General features: G+C 44.0%; 1 protein-coding gene across 1 annotated transcript in view; it reads right to left on the bottom strand.

The window, feature by feature from the left end:
• Positions 1-20,167, bottom strand: part of nbeal1 (neurobeachin-like 1) — a 49,862-nt gene extending 29,695 nt beyond the window's left edge. Inside the window, 13 exon segments of the mRNA XM_080519782.1 lie at positions 180-263; positions 4,081-4,187; positions 4,938-4,964; positions 4,967-4,998; positions 5,000-5,183; positions 5,186-5,309; positions 5,403-5,474; positions 7,211-7,307; positions 7,394-7,521; positions 8,309-8,390; positions 8,469-8,630; positions 9,825-9,916; positions 19,936-20,167. Coding sequence (XP_080375908.1) covers positions 180-263; positions 4,081-4,187; positions 4,938-4,964; positions 4,967-4,998; positions 5,000-5,183; positions 5,186-5,309; positions 5,403-5,474; positions 7,211-7,307; positions 7,394-7,521; positions 8,309-8,390; positions 8,469-8,630; positions 9,825-9,916; positions 19,936-19,986 — 1,242 coding nt within the window. The 5' untranslated portion in view covers positions 19,987-20,167.
• Positions 20,168-22,087: the final 1,920 nt, after the last annotated feature.

Raw genomic sequence — 22,087 nt, 5'->3', positions numbered from 1 at the left:
TACAAAACAGCTGGAAATACAATTAGCCAGCCTACATGTTTGTGGTGTACCTCAAGCTTTATAGCTGGGTCCCATTTATTTAATTTTTTTTACATCATTTTCGTCCGATATTGGCCATTGCTTTACGTGTTTTTATCCAGATCGTATTCGTATATCAATATATTTAGATCGAGCTTCACCTTTGCAGCGGGCGATTTGTGCATCACTGTCGTCAGGGCTTTGATGGTTGCTACGGCGAGGGAGTCGAGTCGCCCTTGAAACACCTGAAAGATAAAATGCCGCCGTCAGTCTCTTGGTACAGTTCCTACTTTTAGTCCAGGGGTCTGCAACCTGTGGCTCTTTTGGCTCCTCCTGACCCTTTTACAAAACTCTACCGAAATAGACATTTCATCTTGTTTTCATTTCAGTGATGCACAAAGTCATTTTCAGAATGACATTTAACTCTTGTCTAATCAGGGCTTAAAAAAGGTAGAACTGAAATGGGGTACATAGCTAAAAGAAATAAGGAAAAAACTTATAAATTGCTTTAAAAAAAAAAAAAAAAAAAAAACTAAAATGACAAGGATATCTAACAGAAAGAAATATTAGAAATTAGGAAAAAAACACACTGAATTACTTAAAAAGAGCCGGAATGTAAAAACAGCTTACGTGTCAAAATTATGCAAGGAAAAAATACTGAAAAGTTTTAAACTTTGGTCCAAAAATAGGAATATCAAAAAAAAAAAGGTTTTTTTTAAATACTGAAAAAGGATGAAATTTCTAAAATTAGCTGAAACATAATCATGAAATCTTCACCATCCCGAATTGAAACTAAAACTTCATAAATGCAAACACAAGATTGAGTTTATGCTTATAAATCAAAACTTTAGAAGCTGTGTTGGCCTCATTTTAACGGTTAAATGTGCTTTCCGCCTCTAAACAAATTTGATTTGGGGTGAAAAATCACAAAAATGTCTTGTTTACGAAGGTTGCAGACCTCTGGTTTAGTAACACACACGATTAAACAACAAGCGAAATCTCCTTTTACTCCAGATGGATGTTATTCGCAAAAAAACTAAACAAAACAGAAGCATGCAGACCGTTCAAAAAAGCCACAAGGTTGGTGACAGTGGAGTGATCAACGATTTTCAGGCCCTAACAAAAACCACATGCAGCACATTAGGAAGGACAGGAGGAGAAGATGGAGGAGATGCCATAGGGACGGATTCTCAATCCGTGAGAAAGGATTCAAGGATTCAAATCACCGCCGGTGGTTTGTCTTTCTGCTCCGAGTCGCTCCGGATCAAGAGGCTGCGGCGCAGGAAAACAATTTAAAATAGGACCTTATCTCCCGCCGAGGCACAAAAACACACGCGACATGCAACCGGGGAGGAAAAAAACAAAACACAGAAAGACGTCTCCGTCCAGCTCCGTCCCGCTCAACCTGGAGCTTTTACTCTCTGAGGCTCGGACCGGCTGGAGAGAGACCTTGGCAGGAAGACGGGAGGGGGGGGGAAAGGATAAGATGAAAAACAGGAAAAAGAGAAATGAAAACAAAAATATAAAGGGAATAAAACTGAGAAAAAGAAAGTAAAAGAAAGAAAAAAGAGAAAAGACAAAAAAGGAAATAAAAAGAAAAAACAGATAAAGTCAAAAAGAAATGAATGCAAGGAAAAAGAAAAAAGGGAAAAACAAAACACAAAAAGACAAGAGAAAAAACTCAGAAAAACAAAGTAGGAAAAAAGAAAAAATATTAGAACGACAACATAAAAAATTGGAAAAAAAGAAAAGGGGGGGAGATAAAGGATAAGATGAAAAAGAGAAATGAAAACAAAAATACAAATGGAATAAAGGAAAAGAAAAGAAACTGAGAAAAAGGTGGAAAAAAGGACAAAAAAAAGGAAAATAAAGAAAAAAGACAAAAGAGGAAAGAAAAAGAAAAAACAGATAAAGGAAAAAAGAAATGAATGCAAGGGGGAAAAAAGACGAGAAAAAAAGGAAAAAAAAAAGTAGGAAAAAGGAAAAAAGAAAAGAAAATTAGAACGAGAACATAAAAAGTGTGAAAAAAAAGAAATGAGAAAAAAGACAAAAAAGGAAAGAAAAAGACCAAACAGATAAAGTAAAAAAGAAATGAATGCAAGGAAAAAGAAAAAAAGGGAAAAAAAACACAAAAAGACAAGAGAAAAAAAGGAAAAAAACTAAGAGAAACAAAGTAGGAAAAAAGAAAAAAATTAGAACGAGAACATAAAAAATTTGAAAAAAAGAAATGAGAAAAAAAGAAAAGGGGGGGGGGAGGGGGGGGGACTCAGACCGCAGTCAGAGTCCAGGTCACCGTGACCCCCTGGACTCTGAGCACCGACCAACAAACCAGGCCGCGGTGACGACGTTCCAGTGGCGCCCGGCAGAACAACGTAGGGATGGAGGTGCAAGTCACTCCACAGCAAGGCGTCCAGACTCGACTGTACGGCGTCACGCAACGGGTGCAGGTTGGTGAATTCAAGGTTGGAGGTTTGTGAAGCTCTTAAGGCTCAAGCCGTCTGCATTTATTGGTCTTGCTGTGGAGTGTGGCGAGGTGAGGGGGGGTGGTGGTGGAGGCGGCAGCAGCAGATGTGGCAGGATGGGATGGGGGGTGGGGGGGGTGAGGTGAGGTGAGGGAGGGAGGGAGGGGGGGGCTTTTCTGGCCGGTACCTGAGTGTCCCTCTCTCCTGTCAGTAACCTGTTGTTGGTTAAATCTTTCTGGTCCTTGTCTGCCGCCGTGCAGCGAGCGGTAACCAGCTGACACACAACATGACAAAGTAGATGAAGACAGGGGGGGGGGGGGAGGGGGTGGTGCGAGGAGGAGGAGGAGGAAGGAGGGAGTGGAAGAGGAGAGATGCTGTAAGTGGAGGAGAGGGTGAGAGGTTAAAGAAGCCGTCGCCGTCGGCGGTGCGCGGTGGCCGTTTGCTGTGGGGGAGCAAACATGCAAAAGGTGGGCAAAATGCTCCAGGACAGAAAAGCACATGTGGAGGAAAGTCTGGTTTCTCAGTAAGGACGGGAGTCCGCAACCTGCGGAGCTCCTCGCTGTTGGCTCCCTGAAGCCTCTGGAAAATTACATGTGGAACAATTTACATCCTATTATTATCTTTTCTAATTTTAGTTGCTCATCGGCCTAATTCTCTTAAAAAGAAAGTGCAAAAATGGCTAAAATGGGAACATTTTGTTTTAAAATAAAAAAAAGACAAAAAAAACCTGCTAAAATTACCATTAAGCTATTAGACTAAAAACCAAAAAAAATTACTATTAAATAAATATTGAATGGCTAAAATTTCTATAAAAAAAAAGATAAAAAAACTGGTAAAATTACTATTTTAAAAAAAAGACAAAAAATTGCTAAGATTACTATTTTAAAAAAGACTAAAAACCGCTAAGATTACTATTTTAAAAAAAGACTAAAAACTGCTAAGATTACTATTAAGAAAAAGATTAAAGACTGATAAAAATATTAGAAAAATACTGCTAAAATTGCTAGTTAAAAATAATTTTACTGAGAAAATTACTATAAAAAAAAAAGACAAACTGCTAAAATTGGACGATTGGCTTAAAAAAGAAAAAAGAAAAAAAAAAAGACAAATCCAAAATATATGAAACAGCAAACAATGGAACAAAATGTTAAAATGGCTAAAAGTGCAAAACGTACTATTAAAAACACTGCAAACTCCTGAAAATTGTCAAAACCAGAAAAAAGTGTTTGGATAATTGGCTTTAAAAAGCAAAACAAAAAAGACTGGGTAAAGTGACAATAAACCAAAATGTTAAAAATGGACAAAACATCCAAACTAAACTAAGAAAATGGCTAACATGGCGCAAAAAAGTGGTCAAATGTTAAAAACAACCAAACTGGCCGAATCAGTTAATGTCTGCTCCAAAAGCTAAAAAAAAGGAATTAATTGTAGTCATGAATCATCATGAATTTAGCACCTAAATAACTTGATATGATCTTTGATGACTGAAGGTGTTGTGTGGCTCCAGGAGGATGTGTTCTGGTGGAAAGTGAGAGAGACGGGGGAGGCTGCAGAGCCCCGAGTTCAGAGGTGGGTGAGAGGATTATCCAGCACTGGTTACCTTGCTGTTCTGCAGCAGTCGTATCAGATGCTCAAAGCAGTTACTGTTCAGGAAGATGGCTTGAAGCACTGGCCTGTCTGAACACAGGAGCATGTCCCGGATCGTGTCTGCAAGGGACAAACGCAACATTTCAGATTGCTTCAAAATGGGTCAATATGCAGCTTTCACCATGTGTAACAGGAATAAATATTCTGCTGTTCATTTTATTTGAGTTGCATTCCACACTGGTTTTCAATAAACTCCATCTAAACAAGGTAAAAGCTAAAAACAGCCATAATAGCTGGAATGGCTAAAAAAGGACAAAACAACAGAAACTATACAAAAGAAACGAAATAAAAACAAACAAACAAAGGGGGGGGTCAAAATAAAATTATTAAATTGCAGAAAAAAGAAAGAAAAAAGAGAAAAAAAATGAAAGGGTAAAATAGGATAAAAGGGGAAAAAGGAAAAGAAAGAAAAAAAATTAAGATAAAGGGATATAGGAATGGAAAAAAAATAGAAAGTCAAAATTTTGGAAAAAAGGAGACAAGTAAAAATTTGAGATAAAAGAAACAATGGGAAAAAAATGGGAATAAAAGAAAAAAGCAAAGAAAAAGGAGGAAAAAAAAGGGAAAAGAAATGGATAAAAAGGCAAAAAAGAGAGAAAAAAGTCAGGATGAAAAGGGGAAGAGAAATGAAAGGAAAAAATGGAAATAAAAGAAAAAAGTCAGGATGAAAAGGGGAAGAGAAATGAAAGGGAAAAAATGGAAATAAAAGAAAAAAGTTAGGATGAAATGGGAAAGAGAAATGAAAGGGAAAAAATGGAAATAAAAGAAAAAAAGTCAGGATGAAAGAAAGAAAATGCCTTTGAAACGAACCCAGCATGTGAACCTGCAGCGCCACGAGCGGCTCTCCCAGCGCCGGCCCAGCGCGGCCGCCCGCCCCCTTGGCCTGCTGCTGCTGCTGCTGCTGCTGCCGGGCGGCCACCACCGCCGCCGGGTCCGAGTTCAGCACCTTGAAGTAGTTCTCCAGCACCGAGGCGATCTCCACCTGCCGCTGGTCGGAGCTGGACGCCAGCAGGCGCTGCACCACCTCCCGCAGGCAGCCCAGCGTGAGCAGCGCCTGCGGTCCGGCGCCTCGCTGTCCCAGTCCTCGCCCTCGTCCGACGGGCAGCCGCCGGTGGAGCAGTCGGCCAGCACGCGCATCAGCACCTCCATGGTGGCCGGCGAGATGGCGAGGAGCGAGTTCCTCTGTGGCGGGAGAGGGGAGTGAGTCGGGAGGCGGGGCAGACGCGGTGGTCGTCCCCCCCCCCCCCCCCCCCCCACCGTCGCTTCGCGCTCAACCTGGTCTCCGGCCACGATGGCGCCGAACAGATGCAGCAGGCAGCATTTCAGACTCTCCTTCAGGTGCTCGCTCTCCTGGAAAGCACTCTGGCGTCGAGACGCAAACGATACATCAGTACACTCCAGAAAGCGGGGTTTGCGTGAAAACTCAAGAGCAGGGGTGCTCAATACATCGATCGCGATCTACCAGTCGATCGCGATCTACCAGTCGATCGCAAAGGTAGTAATAGTAGATCGCATGACATTAGAAAAAAAAAAATAGACGCTGGTGTAATGAAACTAATTTACCTTTCCAAATTACGAGTACAATCGAATGCAGCGTCAGGTGACGGCTGAATTTTTCTGACCTTCAGGTCACCGCACATGCGCAAACAACGTCAGCGAGCTACCGCAAATTTGAAGCCCCCCCCAAAAAATGAGTGGGAGGGAGCCGGACCAAGTGAGAAGACGAAGACGTGTCACTTTCACGAGGAATGGGAGGTGGACTTTTTTTTCACGATGTCATTTTCGAAGTGCGTTTGTCTCGTCTGCCAGTCGATCATATATACATATCAAGAATCCTCAATATATTTGAAAATAAATATACATTTGCATTTTTGTAGTGGGTACATCACTTTGATTTGGTCGTTTATTAAGTAGCTCGCAGGCTGAGAAAGTGTGGGCCCCCCTGCTCAAGAGTACGTTGACCCCGAGATGAGGGGGGAATCCCTGAGCTCTCTCAATGAAACTACCCACGTCCTTTTCTGGAATTACCCCTCCCCCCACCCCGGTAACATCTCCAAACAAGAGGCGAGTACAATCAGACACAGACAGCTTTAACGTTTGAAATCCTGATAAGATTGGACAAACAGACCGCGACCTCGGGGGTCACCAGTCATCCATTAACCCGTCTGTCAACACATCTCCCGGCAAGTCTCTTACTCTAGAAACAAGGCTCACGAACAGCAAAAAGAAAAAAAGAAGAAGATGCTCTTGGCCAATCTCGGTCGGGCCTTGGGTTGGTATCTTTAACCACAAACGCTGGAATTGCTCCGACCGCGCCTGTTCAAGTTAGCGCTCATTGACCAGGGAACACAAAGAGAGTATTCAACGTCTTTGCCACCGCCTTGTTCATTTTTCACACCATGAAATGTTCAGATTCCTACGCTCAGAGGCCACGTGGAACTATGTCGGCAGCTGTTTCCAGGGGGGGGGGGGGGGGGGGGGGCATATTTAATAGATGCACAACTGACACATACCGGTGATTTCTTCAAGCGCTTATAAGTCAACGTGTTTATTAGATGTTTAAGAGCATTTATATTATAGCTACAGCTTGGCGTGCTAATGTTGCTAATGCTAATTGCCAACATTGCTAAAGTGGCTAAAAGTTAAGATAAAAGGTTTCAGTTGAAATATTTCCGTTATGAATACAGTTGTTTAAAGCTTAATTGCATGTAATATAGTGAATCAGCAGAATCAATATTGAAAATCCACTTCCCATAAAAGGTCTCACTTCTGCATGGAGAATTACACCAGTAGACTGAAACCACTCATTTCCAATCCGCAGTTTCCCCAAATCGGTCACACCGAAGTCGATGTATTTACAAACGAACTGGAATTTATCATCATCCAAGGACGGTTCCGTTAAAGTTTAGGATCGAATCAAGATCACGAAAAAGGTCAAACGTTTATTTTTCGTATTTTTCGCGAGTTTGAATCCAACTGATGATCAAACGTTCCGTTTTCAATTCCTTATCCTCCGATATGCCACACACCCCGGGACCCGGAGGAGGAGGAGGAGGAAGAGAAGTGAGGATTACTTCCCGAACGAGTAAAAACTTACGGTAAAAGAAAGGGACAAACTCGACGGTGAGCGGCGCCGCCTTGTACTTCTGCCGGCTCCTCTCCACGGCGCCCAGCTGCTCCCTGAGAGGAAACCAGAACGCACGTGAGATGGCTGGAGGTGCTGGAGGTGACGGGGTGTCGGGGTGACGGGGTGACGGGCCGCTCACCCGCAGGTCCGACGCCTCCAGTTGCGGTACGGGTCGTAGAGGCTCTCGCAGAACGCCAGCGCGTGACGGACGAACTCCTCGGCCTGACTCTGGTCCACCATCTCCTTCTCTTTGGTCTTACTCTTCAGCTACATCCGGCACAGAGAAGAGCGAGTGAGAGACTGATAAGAGCTTGTGGCTCTTTAAGTTCCTCCGTTTTGTCTCTCTGAAGAGTTTTGACTTTTTTTTTTTTTTTAATTGCATGCGTGGGTTATTTTTTAAAAGACTGTGCTAAAATGGACAAAACGTCTCAAATTACTATCAAAAACAAGACTAAAAACGGCAAAATTTGTTAAAACCACAAAAAAATGTCAGGAGGATTGGCTAAAAAAAGAAAATAAGAACATTTTTGAAATAAGATAAGATAAGCCTTTATTGATCTCACAGTGGAGAAATGTACTTGTTACATTCTGCTCTTAAGGACACTCAGTAGGTAAGAATAGAGGTATCTTATATACAATGACTATCAAGAACCCCAAGGACCAAAAGTATTTACAGTAAGAGTAATAATAAGTAGATTAAAAAAAAAAAAAAGGTCAACAATGGAAGAAAAAAGTTCAAATGTTGAAAAACGCTGAAACTACTATTATAAAAAAGACTAAAAATGGCTAAAATTGGTTAAAAAAAATCATTTGACAAGAGAAAAAAGCAAAATATGTGAAACAGTCAACAATAGAATAAAAACTAAACTCGCTGAGCTAAAAATGTGCTGCTAAAATTGCCAAAAAAAAACAAAACCCTATAAAACAATCCTAAATTGTAGCCATGAAACATGAATGTACGTTTAGCACATAATGATCTTGATAAAGTGTGAGCTTTTATTCTGGTGGGACAGTGAGAGAAGCGGAGTTTGTGCAAAAGGGGGCGGAGTCGGACCTGCTGGATGTAGAGCGTCGTCATGGTGATGATGTGATTGATGTAGGAGCAGGTGCCGATCTCCTCCACGTTGGACAGGTTCCTTTAAGAAAACACACAGTTTGGGTTTTTCCCGGTTTCCTTCCCCCACAATCCTCCTGGCGTCCCGCGTCGGGCCGACCTGCAGACGACGATGAGGAACTTGAGCAGCAGCAGCGCCAGGTTCTGCTGCTCCGCCTCCAGGCCGTCCGACGCCTTCTGGACGCACTGCAGCAGCTGGTGGCGCAGGACCTGCAGGATGTTGTCCGGGAGGAGCGTCAGCACCGGGGGGATCTCCTCGGGCCTGGAGACGTGGAGAAATTCACTCGCGTGCCACGGGTTCTCTCACGGAAACGCCACACGGGACGCTCGCTTCGGAAACCCTGAGACGTCCTTTGAGCGCTGATAACTGCTTTAAAGATGGCCGCCATTTCTAAATCTAGGAATATAATCTTGGCACATTTTTTTTTTTTTTATATCACAATGAATAGAAATTGCCAACGACAATAAAGTGCCTGCTTGTCTGAAGGCCCAAGAGGAATATCTGAATCACCGACTCTTAATTATAGTTTGTACATCAATCCTCATTTAATTATTCCAAATGGCCTGTCCGCTTCCTCTCACAGCTTCTCCCTCCTGAAGCTTTGAACCAATCGAATGTCGGCCGTCATCACATCCAGTGCACGGGCCGCGTGACTTTCAGTTTTAGACGCTAAAATTACAAATACAATGAATTGTGGAGGAAAAAATTTACTAAACTAAATAAATAACTAAAATAGATAAATAAATAAAAACTAACTAACTAACTAAAAAATAAAATAAAACTAAACAAAACAAAACAAAATAAAATAAAGAGCTAAAGGAGAGATTCTGTCCTTTAAAAAAGAATAAAAAATAAATAAAAACTTTAAAGTAAATAAAGTTTAAAAAAATAAATAAATTAAGTTATAGAGTTATAAATGAAAAAAAAAAATGGAAAAATTTACTAAATTAAATAAATAACTAAAATAGATAAATAAATAAAAACTATAACTAACTAAAACAAAAATTAAATTAAATTAAAATAAGATAAAATAAGATAAGATAAAATAAAAAATAAATACAATAAAATAAAGAGCTAAAGGAGAGATTCTGTCCTTATTTGTAACTTTAGGGCTGGACTGGAGATGTCACCTTAAATCGTTACTTTTGTTTTTCAAAATAAGTTTAATTCTCAGCATGAATCAATGTTAGTGACTGAAAACAAACTAAAGCCACAGTCTGGCTTTCTATACATGCAGGGAATTATTTATAATCAATTGTCAAAATCACTTTTGTTCTCTTGTTAGTGCGTTTATGATTTCTTTGCCATTTGGAAAATGTATCACTTATTAATTATTTCATCTAATGTTACATGTCACATTTTTTTACATTTCTATTTTGGTCATTTCACCGTCATACGTAACGTTTGTCTTTTAAAATGTTGCTTTTGAAAATACAGAAAAGGCGGAGGCGTTACCTCGAAGGCGGCTTCTCGAAATCCACGTCGAGGCATCGCTCGTGGGAGCTGATGAAGATCTCCAGCCAGAGCTTCAAGTAGTCCGGATCCCTCTGGGGAAGAAACAAGGACAAATATATATATACGTCTTAATAGAAATATAGAGATGAAAGCTGAGGAGGACCTTCACGTGGTTCAGGGGTCTGGAGCCCCGTGTGGCTCTTCAGCTCCATGAAGCTCTCGCTATAGGTCATGTCAAGAAACATTTGTTTGGGGTTTATCTTATTTGCAATCCACGGGTTCAAAGATGGATAAATAAAGTAAGACGGCGAAATCAAAAATAGCTTTTGGGAAATGAAAAATGAAAAGGAAAAAAAAGTGTATTAAAAACATTGACAAGAAAGAAAAGGGAAAAACAAAAAACTAAATAAAAAGGAAAATTGAAAAAAGAAAAGAAAAAAAGACAATTGAAAGAAACAAAAATGAAGAGGAAAAATGGAAAAAAAGATGAGGGGAAGAAAGAATAAGGAAAAAAGAAATGAATAACGGGGAATAAGCAACCTTATCTGGTTTTTTTTTTTAATTTTCAGATCATTAATGTTTTGCAGCTCCAGTGGGGGAAAAAAAAAAGAAAAGGAGAAAACACCCGTTTTGTCCCTCAGTTTGACTGACGACGGGCTACAAACGATCTCTCTAATCCAAACTGACGACGACGGCGCTCAAGGCGACAGTTTTTATTGCTGGAAACACGCGGCGTGAACCAGGAGAACAGGGACGACTGGAGGCTCCGGCACCAAGCACCTGCCGGGCGTGGAAGACGGGCCGTGCCGCATTTCCTGAATTCCTGGAACGCCGCCCGGAGAGCGAGAGAGCGACTAGGTGCCACCGTTTACTACTTGGTCATGATTGCAAACACGCTGATGTCATCACGCACGTGACCTTCAGACTCTAATCAACGGATCTACAGGTTTGTTTTTACGGCCGTTCACTTTGCTCCAATCCCCTCCGGGAGATTTGCGTTTGCCATCCGGCCCCACATTTCCATCGCGCCCCGGCGTGCACCACGCTCCAGCGCGAGGAACCGTTTAACCCTGCTTGTGGCTTTAATGTGTTGGTTTTTTCTTTTTCTCTTTTCACCTGATCTTCCTGCCGTTAAAAGTTACTAACGTCTAATCCAGCTCCGTCGCTCTCTGTCGGAGTGGAGCAAATGACAGAAAGGGCTTGTTCACCACAGGGCGTGGAGACGCCCAGCGCAGCGTGTAATTCCTCATAATCACCTGCTGCCGCCCGTCACAGACAGAGATGTGGGTCGAGGAGGAGGGCAGATTACAATCGTATGGCCCAAAACGTTCCGGTGAAGCTGTGGCTCCGTGTTACGACCTGGAAAACATGCAGTGACGCAACACGGGGAACAACTGGCAGCGGAGCGTGTGAGGAGGAGAGGAAGAGGATTACATCTAGAGAGAGAGGAGAGTTTTCTCAGGATTGCAGTGACATCTGGGGGGGGGGGGGGGGGGGGGGAGAGAGGCTTCTGTGTGCGTGTCAGAGGAACCCAGCAGGAAGCAGCTTGGTGCTATGAGGTCATCAGTGTGAGAGAGCGAGAGAGAGGACAGGGACAAAGAATAAAGAAAGACAGAGACAGAGAGAGAGAGAGAGAGGGGGAGAGAGAGAGGGAGGACAGGGACAAAGAATAAAGAAAGAGAGAGACAGAGACAGAGACAGCGACAGAGAGAGAGAGAGAGAGAGAGACAGGGACAAAGAAGAAAGAAAGAGAGAGAGAGACAGAGAGAGAGAGAGGACAGGGACAAAGAATAAAGAAAGAGAGAGACAGAGACAGAGACAGCGACAGAGAGAGAGAGGACAGGGACAAAGAAGAAAGAAGAGAGAGACAGAGAGAGAGAGAGAGAGAGAGAGAGAGAGAGAGAGAGAGAGGACAGGGACAAAGAAGAAAGAAAGAGAGAGACAGAGACAGAGAGAGAGAGAGAGAGAGAGAGAGAGACAGGGACAAAGAATAAAGAAAGAGAGAGACAGAGACAGAGACAGCGACAGAGAGAGAGAGAGGGCAAGGACAAAGAAGAAAGAGAGAGACAGAGAGAGAGAGGACAGGGACACAGAATAAAGAAAGAGAGAGACAGAGACAGCGACAGAGAGAGAGAGAGGACAGGGACAAAGAATAAAGAAAGAGACAGAGATGTGACTGGGAGAGGCCACGTGGAAATTAGAACATCCTCTTTTCGGCAGACGCCCATTGAGGGTTTGGACAGTGGCAGGACACACCCTCTGTTCTCACACACACACACACACACACACACACACACACACACACACACACACACACACACACACACACACACACACACACACACACACACACACACACACACACACACACACACACACACACACACACACACACACACACACACACACACACACACACACACACACACACACACACACAGGTGGCGGGAGCGGCTCGCATGGCGTCCGGCGGATTCCGTCATGTTGAGCCGCCATGCGGTGACGGCAAGGACCGGCGGTCACCTCCCTGCGGTCTCACCCGCCAACGTCTCAACCCCGTCTGCGCCGCCGCCTGACGGAGGTGTATTTATAGCTCCTGGGGGGGGGGGGCGGGGCTAAAGCCACACGGCGCTCACGTCACCGTTATTCCAGGGATATACATAGCTCGGGGAACAATCTGGATCCACACGGCGACGGGGAGGGAGAAAGCTCCTCCACTCCAAACCCGCTGGAGGGTGAAGGAGGACTGCGGCCTCCGGCTGCTGAGGCATGCTGGGAATTAAAACGGCTTTTCTGCACCACACAAAGGCTTTAAGAGCAGAACGGAGAAGTCTATTAAAGCCTCCACTTTCCCTGTGGGTGTGTGTGTGGGTGTGACAGAGAAAGTGAGAGAGAGAAAAAGAGAGTAAGACAGAGAAAGCAAAAAGCAGAGAAAGAGACAGAGAGAGACAGAAACAGAGGCAGAGAGAGATAGAGAGAAAGCGAGAGAAAGAGAGACAAGAAGAGAGAGACAGAAAGAGAGCGAGAGACAGAGAGATAAAGAGATGGAGAGAGACAGAGAGAAAGACAGAGAGAGAGAGAGCAAGAGAGAGAGAAAGCGAGAGAAAGAGAGACAAGAAGAGAGAGACAGAAAGAGAGCAAGAGACAGAGAGATAAAGAGATGGAGAGAGACAGAGAGAAAGACAGAGAGAGAGAGAGCAAGAGAGAGAGAAAGCGAGAGAAAGAGAGACAAGAAGAGAGAGACAGAAAGAGAGCAAGAGACAGAGAGATAAAGAGATGGAGAGAGACAGAGAGAAAGACAGAGAGAGAGAGAGAGAGTAAGAGATAGAGAGAAAGCGAGAGAAAGAGAAACAAGAAGAGAGAGAGACCGAAAGAGAGCGAGACAGAGAGAGAAACAGAGAGAGAGAGCGAGAGAGCGAGAAAGACAGAGAAAGAGAGACAAGAAGAGAGAGAGCCAGAAAGAGAGAGAAAGCAAGACAGAGAGAGAGACAGGGAGCGAGAGAGCAAGAGAAAGAGAGAGACAGAGCAGACACCCCCCCCCCCCCCCCCCTCCCGACTCGCTGCAGTGAAGCAGCATGTTGTTGTTGCCGCCAAACAAGTGGCGGCGGCGAGTCACTGGACGCCGTCCCTCCACCGGCCAATGACGGGCCGGCCGGGAGGATCTCTGGTTACGTAACGGCGTTAAAGCCGCCGTGTGACGGGGCGCCAGCCCTCCGCCGGGCCGCAGGCAGACACGTTCACTCAGAACCTTTTCCTCACACCACAGCCACTGGTCAGTATGGCAGTAGAGTAAAAACTCCCGCAGCGGGTCATGTGATCGCTGATCCCCCCGCTGCGACTCTGTCCAGACGGCGGAGAGCCAACAGTGGGGGGAATGTAGAAACCTTTATAGGGCCAAAAGACCGTTTCCACTACATTCCATGGAGACGTAAAATAGTGCTATGCTCAGAAAAAAACAATGTTGCAATAATGAAGGATGTAAAATTGACATATTTGGATTTTCCTGCTTTCGCCATTTTATTCGTCTTTTTTAAGTTGCATTTTATTAATCCTTTTTTTTTTTCCAATTTTCATTTTTTTCAACTTTCTTCCTTCCATTCTCCTTCTCGGCTTTCTCTTTTTTTTTTCTTCCTCAACCATTTTTGACTTTGCTCTTTTGGATTTTTTTTTTTCTCAAACCATTTATTTATTATTATACTATTTATTTCCATGACATACAGTAAAAGCTCCGCGGAGGTTGCAGATCTGTGGTACAGAGTGACACCAGTCCTCCTCTTCCTCCTGCAGCAGGAGGAACTGACCAGGCGGCCAGAAATCAGCTGACCAACCGGACGAGCCGGTTCTGCCTTTGTATTGTAAAGACAGCAGCTCCAACATCGCCTGTCAGTCGGTAAACAAACAGACCGTCCTCGGCCAGTTTAGGTCACATGACGACAACATATCGAACAGAACCTCCACACAGTGTGGAGACGCTCCGGCAGCTCCGCCTGCCTCAAAGGAATCTTCTGAAAATCTGGAGTTTGAAGGTGAAGATGTCTTTTCTTTTCGTTTCGGCTCTTTGTTTAAACCAGAATCAACCACAAGGGGGCGTCACTCCAAAACAGGAGGTTTTTATTGTCGCCAACACCGGAGGCTAACATTATAGAACCACCTCTGTTAATTTGAGCTGCTAACCGTTAGCGACTACCGCTAATGGCTAACTGCTAACGGGACTAGTATTAACAATTTCCTTGGAAATACGGCCTTGCAGGCCCGTTCCCGGGAGTACGGCCTTGTAGGTTCGGTTCCCGGGAGTACGGCCTTGTAGGTTCGGTTCCCGGGAGTATGGACTTGTAGGTCCGTTCCCGGGAGTACGGACTTGCAGGCCCGTTCCCGGGAGTACGGACCTGCAGGCCCGTTCCCGGGAGTACGGACTTGCAGGCCCGTTCCCGGGAGTACGGACCTGCAGGCCCGTTCTCGGGATTACGGCCTTGCAGGCCCGTTCCCGGGAGTACGGACTTGTAGGTTCGGTTCCCAGGAGTACGGACTTGCAGGCCCGTTCCCGGGAGTACGGACCTGCAGGCCCGTTCCCGGGAGCATGGACCTGCAGGCCCGTTCCCGGGAGTATGGACTTGCAGGCCCGTTCTATCTGTCCTCGATAAAGTGGGCGGAGCAAGAAAAAAATCCAGGTATTTTATGCATAATCAGCGAGATGTGTACTTTGAATTGGATGAGTACTTGGTCCCCGGCTGACGACGTATCACAAGTACACCAGAATGCAAGTACGGATAAAATACGTATATTGAGAAAGGACTATAGTTTATACAAGCCACACTAGCGGGCTAATGCTAGGGGCTAGCCGCTAGCATGACTAGTATAGACGTTAAACCCTGTAAGATTTACAAATGAGCCTCTATTTCATGCTAAATACCCGGGGTACGTTGCTCTGCGGCGTGGATGTTTGGAGACGCTCCACCATCGTTTTGCTTTATTCTGAGTGTGAGCAAAAGAACACTATATGATCGCGATGCTATCGCTACGTTTGAGATGCTATCGCTACGTTTGTGCACGGCAAACATCCGTACAAGTCAAAATCTCTCGTATAACCTTGTGAGAAGAGGAAGTAGCAGCATGAAAAAAGGCCAGAACGAGCTCCATGTTGGATTTGTCCCCCCCCACCCTAATAAAATTGATTAAAGGGAGCCTGGACACGTGAGAATGCCAGCCGATCACTCCTCTAAATGAGTCTCTTAACGATCGGCCGGTGGACTCTGGCTCGGCGCCAGCGTGTAACGAAACCGCCGCCGCAGCAGAACGCTCCGCCAACGCAACCGCACGGCGAGGAAAGGCTGTCCACCGAACCCTCTGTCGAGAAAGTCCCGCTGGTATTAAACTCCTCGGAGAGAGGATTAGTTAGTGGCGGATGTAAGCAGAAACATCCTTACACTAGTGTGTGTGTGTGTGTGTTACAGTGAGGGATTATCATAGGGAGGTGTGTGTGTGTGTGTGTGTGTGTGTGTGTGTGTGTGTGTGTGTGTGTGTGTGTAGCCAGGCTCACGTGGGCACTGGCTCAGGCCTGTTTTGACCGGAGGCCAGGATGCCGCGCGTGCTTTATCGCCAAACAAATTAAATCTAGCCGGCAGCCTGACTGCGAGCCGTACCGTCTTCTACTCAGCAGTTGTTCATTCAAGAAGTGTGTGTGTGTGTGTGTGTGTGTGTGTGTGTGTGTGTGTGTGTGTGTGTGTGTGTGTGTGTGTGTGTGTGTGTGTGTGTGTGTGTGTGTGTGTGTGTGTGTGTGTGTGTGTGTGTGTGTGTGTGTGTGTGTGTGTGTGTGTGTGTGTGTGTGTGTGTGTGTGTGTGTGTGTGTGTCGAGTCCAGTCGGGGGCGCTTCATTTACATCGCGTGGCTTTTCTTCAATTAAAAAAAAAACCCCAAAAAACAAACAGCTTTTAGCTTTTCAAACCCAAGTTCAATGACGATGTTCCTATTAAAAGGAGTTGTCCCCTGGTATCGTCACGTATCCCGTCTTAAAAAGAAAAACTGCAACTTCAAACTCCAGATTTTCACTTTCAACGGAAGTAAAAAAAAACTAACCAAAAAAAAAACAACAAAACATATTTTAACAAGAAAACATGGGATTTCCACGTCATGACTCTGGTAATAGGTTTTTCTTTGGTTGGGACGGCGCAACAAAAGACGACAAATTTCAAAACCATCTCAGAACAATTGAGACGCTCGACAACATTCTGCACATATTTCAATTGTCTGCAAGTCTCACGTTGAACGTTATGGAGCTCAGTAAAGAAATCAAACTAGTTTCACACTTGATTTCACACTTGATTCACACTAGTTTCACACTAGATTCCAGACTAGATTCACACTCGATTCAAACTAGATTTCACACTCAATTCAGACTAGTTTCACACTCGATTCACACTCGATTCCAGACTAGTTTCACACTCGATTCCAGACTAGTTTCACACTCGATTCCAGACTAGTTTCACACTCGATTCCAGACTAGTTTCACACTCGATTCCAGACTAGTTTCACACTCGATTCCAGACTAGATTCACACTCGATTCCAGACTAGATTCACACTCGATTCCAGACTAGATTCACACTCGATTCCAGACTAGATTCCAGACCAGATTCACACTTGATCCTAGACTAGATTCACACTTGATCCTAGACTAGTTTCACACTCGATCCTAGACTAGTTTCACACTCGATTCTAGACTAGTTTCACACTCGATTCTAGACTAGTTTCACACTCGATTCTAGACTAGTTTCACACTCGATTCTAGACTAGTTTCACACTCGATTCCAGACTAGATTCACACTCGATTCCAGACTAGTTTCACACTCGATTCAGACTAGTTTCACACTCGATTCCAGACTAGATTCACACTCGATTCCAGACTAGTTTCACACTCGATTCCAGACTAGATCCACACTCGATTCAGACTAGATCCACACTCGATTCAGACTAGATCCACACCCCATTTCAGACTAGATCCACATTCGATTTCAGACTAGATCCACACTCGATTCACACGGGTTTCACACTCGATTCACACGGGTTTCACACTCGATTCACATGGGTTTCACACTCGATTCACACGGGTTTCACACTCGATTCACACGGGTTTCACACTCGATTCACACGGGTTTCACACTCGATTCACACGGGTTTCACACTCGATTACAGACTAGATTTACACTCGATTCCAGACTAGTTTCACACTAGATTCAGACTAGTTTCACACTAGATTCAGACCATATTCACACTCGATTCCAGACCATATTCACACTCGATTCCAGACCATATTCACACTCGATTCTAGACTAGATTCACACTCGATTCCAGACTAGATTCCAGACCAGATTCACACTTGATCCTAGACTAGATTCACACTTGATCCTAGACTAGTTTCACACTCGATCCTAGACTAGTTTCACACTCGATTCTAGACTAGTTTCACACTCGATTCTAGACTAGTTTCACACTCGATTCTAGACTAGTTTCACACTCGATTCCAGACTAGATTCACACTCGATTCCAGACTAGTTTCACACTCGATTCAGACTAGTTTCACACTCGATTCCAGACTAGATTCACACTCGATTCCAGACTAGTTTCACACTCGATTCCAGACTAGATCCACACTCGATTCCAGACTAGATCCACACTCGATTCAGACTAGATCCACACCCCATTTCAGACTAGATCCACACCCCATTTCAGACTAGATCCACATTCGATTTCAGACTAGATCCACACTCGATTCACACGGGTTTCACACTCGATTCACACGGGTTTCACACTCGATTCACATGGGTTTCACACTCGATTCACACGGGTTTCACACTCGATTCACACGGGTTTCACACTCGATTCACACGGGTTTCACACTCGATTCACACGGGTTTCACACTCGATTCACACGGGTTTCACACTCGATTCACACGGGTTTCACACTCGATTACAGACTAGATTTACACTCGATTCCAGACTAGTTTCACACTAGATTCAGACTAGTTTCACACTAGATTCAGACCATATTCACACTCGATTCCAGACCATATTCACACTCGATTCCAGACCATATTCACACTCGATTCTAGACTAGATTCACACTCGATTCTAGACTAGTTTCACACTCGATTCAGACTAGTTTCACACACGATTCAGACTAGTTTCACACTCGATTCAGACTAGTTTCACACTCGATTCAGACTAGATTCACACTCGATTCTAGACTAGTTTCACACTCGATTCAGACTAGTTTCACACTCGATTCAGACTAGTTTCACACTCGATTCAGACTAGTTTCACACTCGATTCAGACTAGTTTCACACTCGATTCAGACTAGATTCACACTCGATTCAGACTAGATTCACACTCGATTCCAGACTAGATTCACACTCGATTCAGACTAGATCCACACTCGATTCAGACTAGATCCACACTCGATTCAGACTAGATCCACACCCCATTTCAGACTAGATCCACATTCGATTTCAGACTAGATCCACACTCGATTCACACGGGTTTCACACTCGATTCACACGGGTTTCACACTCGATTCACACGGGTTTCACACTCGATTCACACGGGTTTCACACTCGATTCACACGGGTTTCACACTCGATTCACACGGGTTTCACACTCGATTACAGACTAGATTTACACTCGATTCCAGACTAGTTTCACACTAGATTCAGACTAGTTTCACACTAGATTCAGACCATATTCACACTCGATTCCAGACCATATTCACACTCGATTCTAGACTAGATTCACACTCGATTCTAGACTAGTTTCACACTCGATTCAGACTAGTTTCACACACGATTCAGACTAGTTTCACACTCGATTCAGACTAGTTTCACACTCGATTCAGACTAGTTTCACACTAGATTCAGACTAGATTCACACTCGATTCTAGACTAGTTTCACACTCGATTCAGACTAGTTTCACACTCGATTCAGACTAGTTTCACACTCGATTCAGACTAGTTTCACACTCGATTCAGACTAGATTCACACTCGATTCCAGACTAGATTCACACTCGATTCCAGACTAGATTCACACTCGATTCCAGACTAGATTGACACTCGATTCCAGACTAGATTGACACTCGATTCCAGACTAGATTCACACTCGATTCCAGACTAGTTTCACACTCGGTTTCAGACTAGATCCACACTCGATTTCAGACTAGTTTCACACTCGATTTCAGACTAGATCCACACTCGATTTCAGACTAGTTTCACACTTGATATCAGACAAGTCCCAGACGAGATTTCTTATGACTTTCACACTTGATTTCAGACTAGATTCAGATGAGGTTCACTGTTGATTTCAGACTAGATTCAGACTTGATTCCAACTAGTTTCACACACGATTTCAGACTCGATCCACACTCGATTTCAGACTAGATTTCAGACCAGTTTCCAGACTAATTTCACACTTGATTTCAATGACAGAAACGCATCAGAGAATCAGCTCGTTGCCCCTCCGGGAGGAAATGCCACCACACCATCCAGGACTTCTCCCCCTGGACGTTTCCCTGGAAGCGCTGCGGGCTCGGTGGGACTGAGAGCGGGCGGTGGACTCGGTGTCTTACCTTGGTGCAGTAGAGCATCCAGACCTCGTACAGCCTCTCTTTGGACGCCATGGTGTCCAGTGAGGTGGACACGGGTCACTTCCCCGGGGGCTTCATGTCCACTGCGTCTCCTCCAGAGTTTAGCGTCACGACAGCGGGACGGGACTGTTGTTATTGTTGTTTGCGTTAACCCATGTGCAGTCCCCGGGGGGGGGGAGAGAGAGCAGGGACACCGGGGCCTCCTCTCCTTGCAGGGTTCCCCACTGTCAACACACACATTTACAAATCATGGAGGCGGTGGGAACAAATGGCGACTCCACTTTGAGCCGCCGTGGCTCCAGCCGGACCCGTTTCAGCGAAGCACCGCGAACGAAGACCTCCAGCTGCCAACCGAGCCGCTCCCGGACGCGCTCATCCCGTTATAGTCGGTTGTTTCTCGGTTCTCTCCTCTCGTCGACCTTACCTAGCCTCGAGCTAGCTGTCAATAGAAAAAAAACACAACCCTATTTCTCCTTTAAAGCCGCTTTTTTTTTCCTGCTCCTCCTCCTCATGTGACAAGAGCCGTCGCGTCCGTGCGAGCCCGTCCGGTTCCCCCGCAACCCCGGTGTGAACCGCCAAGAATCACTAAAGAGGCGATTAATGAGGAGAAAAGCGTCGATAAGTTGGAGGAGAGAAACACCACTCACCTGGTGAAGGGACCAACTGTCACTGCTGGCGTCAAGCTCGCGTCAATACGTCATCCAACGCGCGGACGCTTCCGGTCAGGGAGAGACGCTTCAGAATAAGAGTGCGTGACACTTTACAATTGGTGGGCGGGTAGAAGAAGCGGATAAGGGGGTAGGAAAGAAGAAAAAAGGAGAAAAAGAAAAGAAAGAAGAAAGATAAAAGGCTTTTTTGTTTAAACACACACCCCTGAAACATATTATAAAATATATTTTTATACCTCCTGTTTTATTTTTGTGTTTTTAATTATTTTTACTGACCTGGTTTGCGGTTTGTTTTTCTGCTTTTAGTGCCGTAAAGCACCTTGCGATCTTTATAAAAGAAAGATGATATATACATTTTACTTACTTACTTACTCACTTACTGACTTACTTGTGTTGTAATACTTTAGACCACTTTTTCAAACTGTCAAAACATTTTGTGGACATTATTCTTAAAGGTGCCATATAAATAGTTTTTAGTCATTATTATCAGTATTATTATTATTAATCCTAATTTTTTTCACCTTCCTTTCTTTTCCTTTATTTGCCTTATTCTGTCATCTTGTCCTTTTCCGCCCAAAAAAATAGCTATGCAAGTAATTATAGTCAGTTTAGTTTGACCAATTCTTCCTGTGTTTTGGAGTTGTTGTTTTTTTCAGTGTGATTTTTGTTATTTTGTCCGTTTTTTACGGTGGCCCTGAAGTGCAAACCACAACAATAAATCACTAAACACAACAACAAATGGTAAAACACAACTGCAAATTCAAAAACACAACACAAATGAAAAAACACAAAGACGGTAACTTAAACAGAAAAGGTAGATACCAGTTTGCAGCGAGAGATCTCGCTGATTGGACGATGGGACAGTAGCGCTTATGAACCGGAGGTCATTTCGCTTGTGGCGCCTTTAGTTTCAAGAGGAGAAAATATCTGAAAGGAAAGGAGTAACAATGTTTTGTCCAAGCTGCGAGAAAGAGTTGGTAGAGGAGTCACCAAACTTTTCCATGTTTTGAAATTCGCGCTCCAAGCAGAATAACTTCCGATTCAAAGGTTGAATTGTACCATCGTCCAATCAGAGATATCGCCGGCTGCTCTTCCATTAAAGTTAACGTCGTTGTGTTTTTCAATTTGTTGTTGTGCTTTTTTATTTGTGTTGTGTTTTTCAATTTGTTGTTGTGTTTTTTTCATTTGTTGTTGTGTTTTTTCGTTTGTGTTGTGTTTTTCAATTTGTTGTTGTGTTTTTTCATTTGTTGTTGTTTTTTCATTTGTGTTGTGTTTTTCAATTTGCAGTTGTGTTTTTTCATTTGTGTTGTGTTTTTGAATTTGCAGTTGTGTTTTTCAATTTGCAGTTGTGTTTTTTCATTTGTGTTGTGTTTTTCAATTTGCAGTTGTGGTTTTCAATTTGTTGTTGTGTTTAATGATTTGCTGTTGTATTTTTGAATTTGCAGTTGTGTTTTTCAATTTGTTGT

This window comes from Blennius ocellaris (assembly GCF_963422515.1).
Source record: "Blennius ocellaris genome assembly, chromosome: 24".
Taxonomy (NCBI): domain Eukaryota; kingdom Metazoa; phylum Chordata; class Actinopteri; order Blenniiformes; family Blenniidae; genus Blennius; species Blennius ocellaris.
The sequence above is the reverse complement of the archived record's forward strand: the minus strand, read 5'-3'. Positions and strand labels throughout refer to the sequence as shown.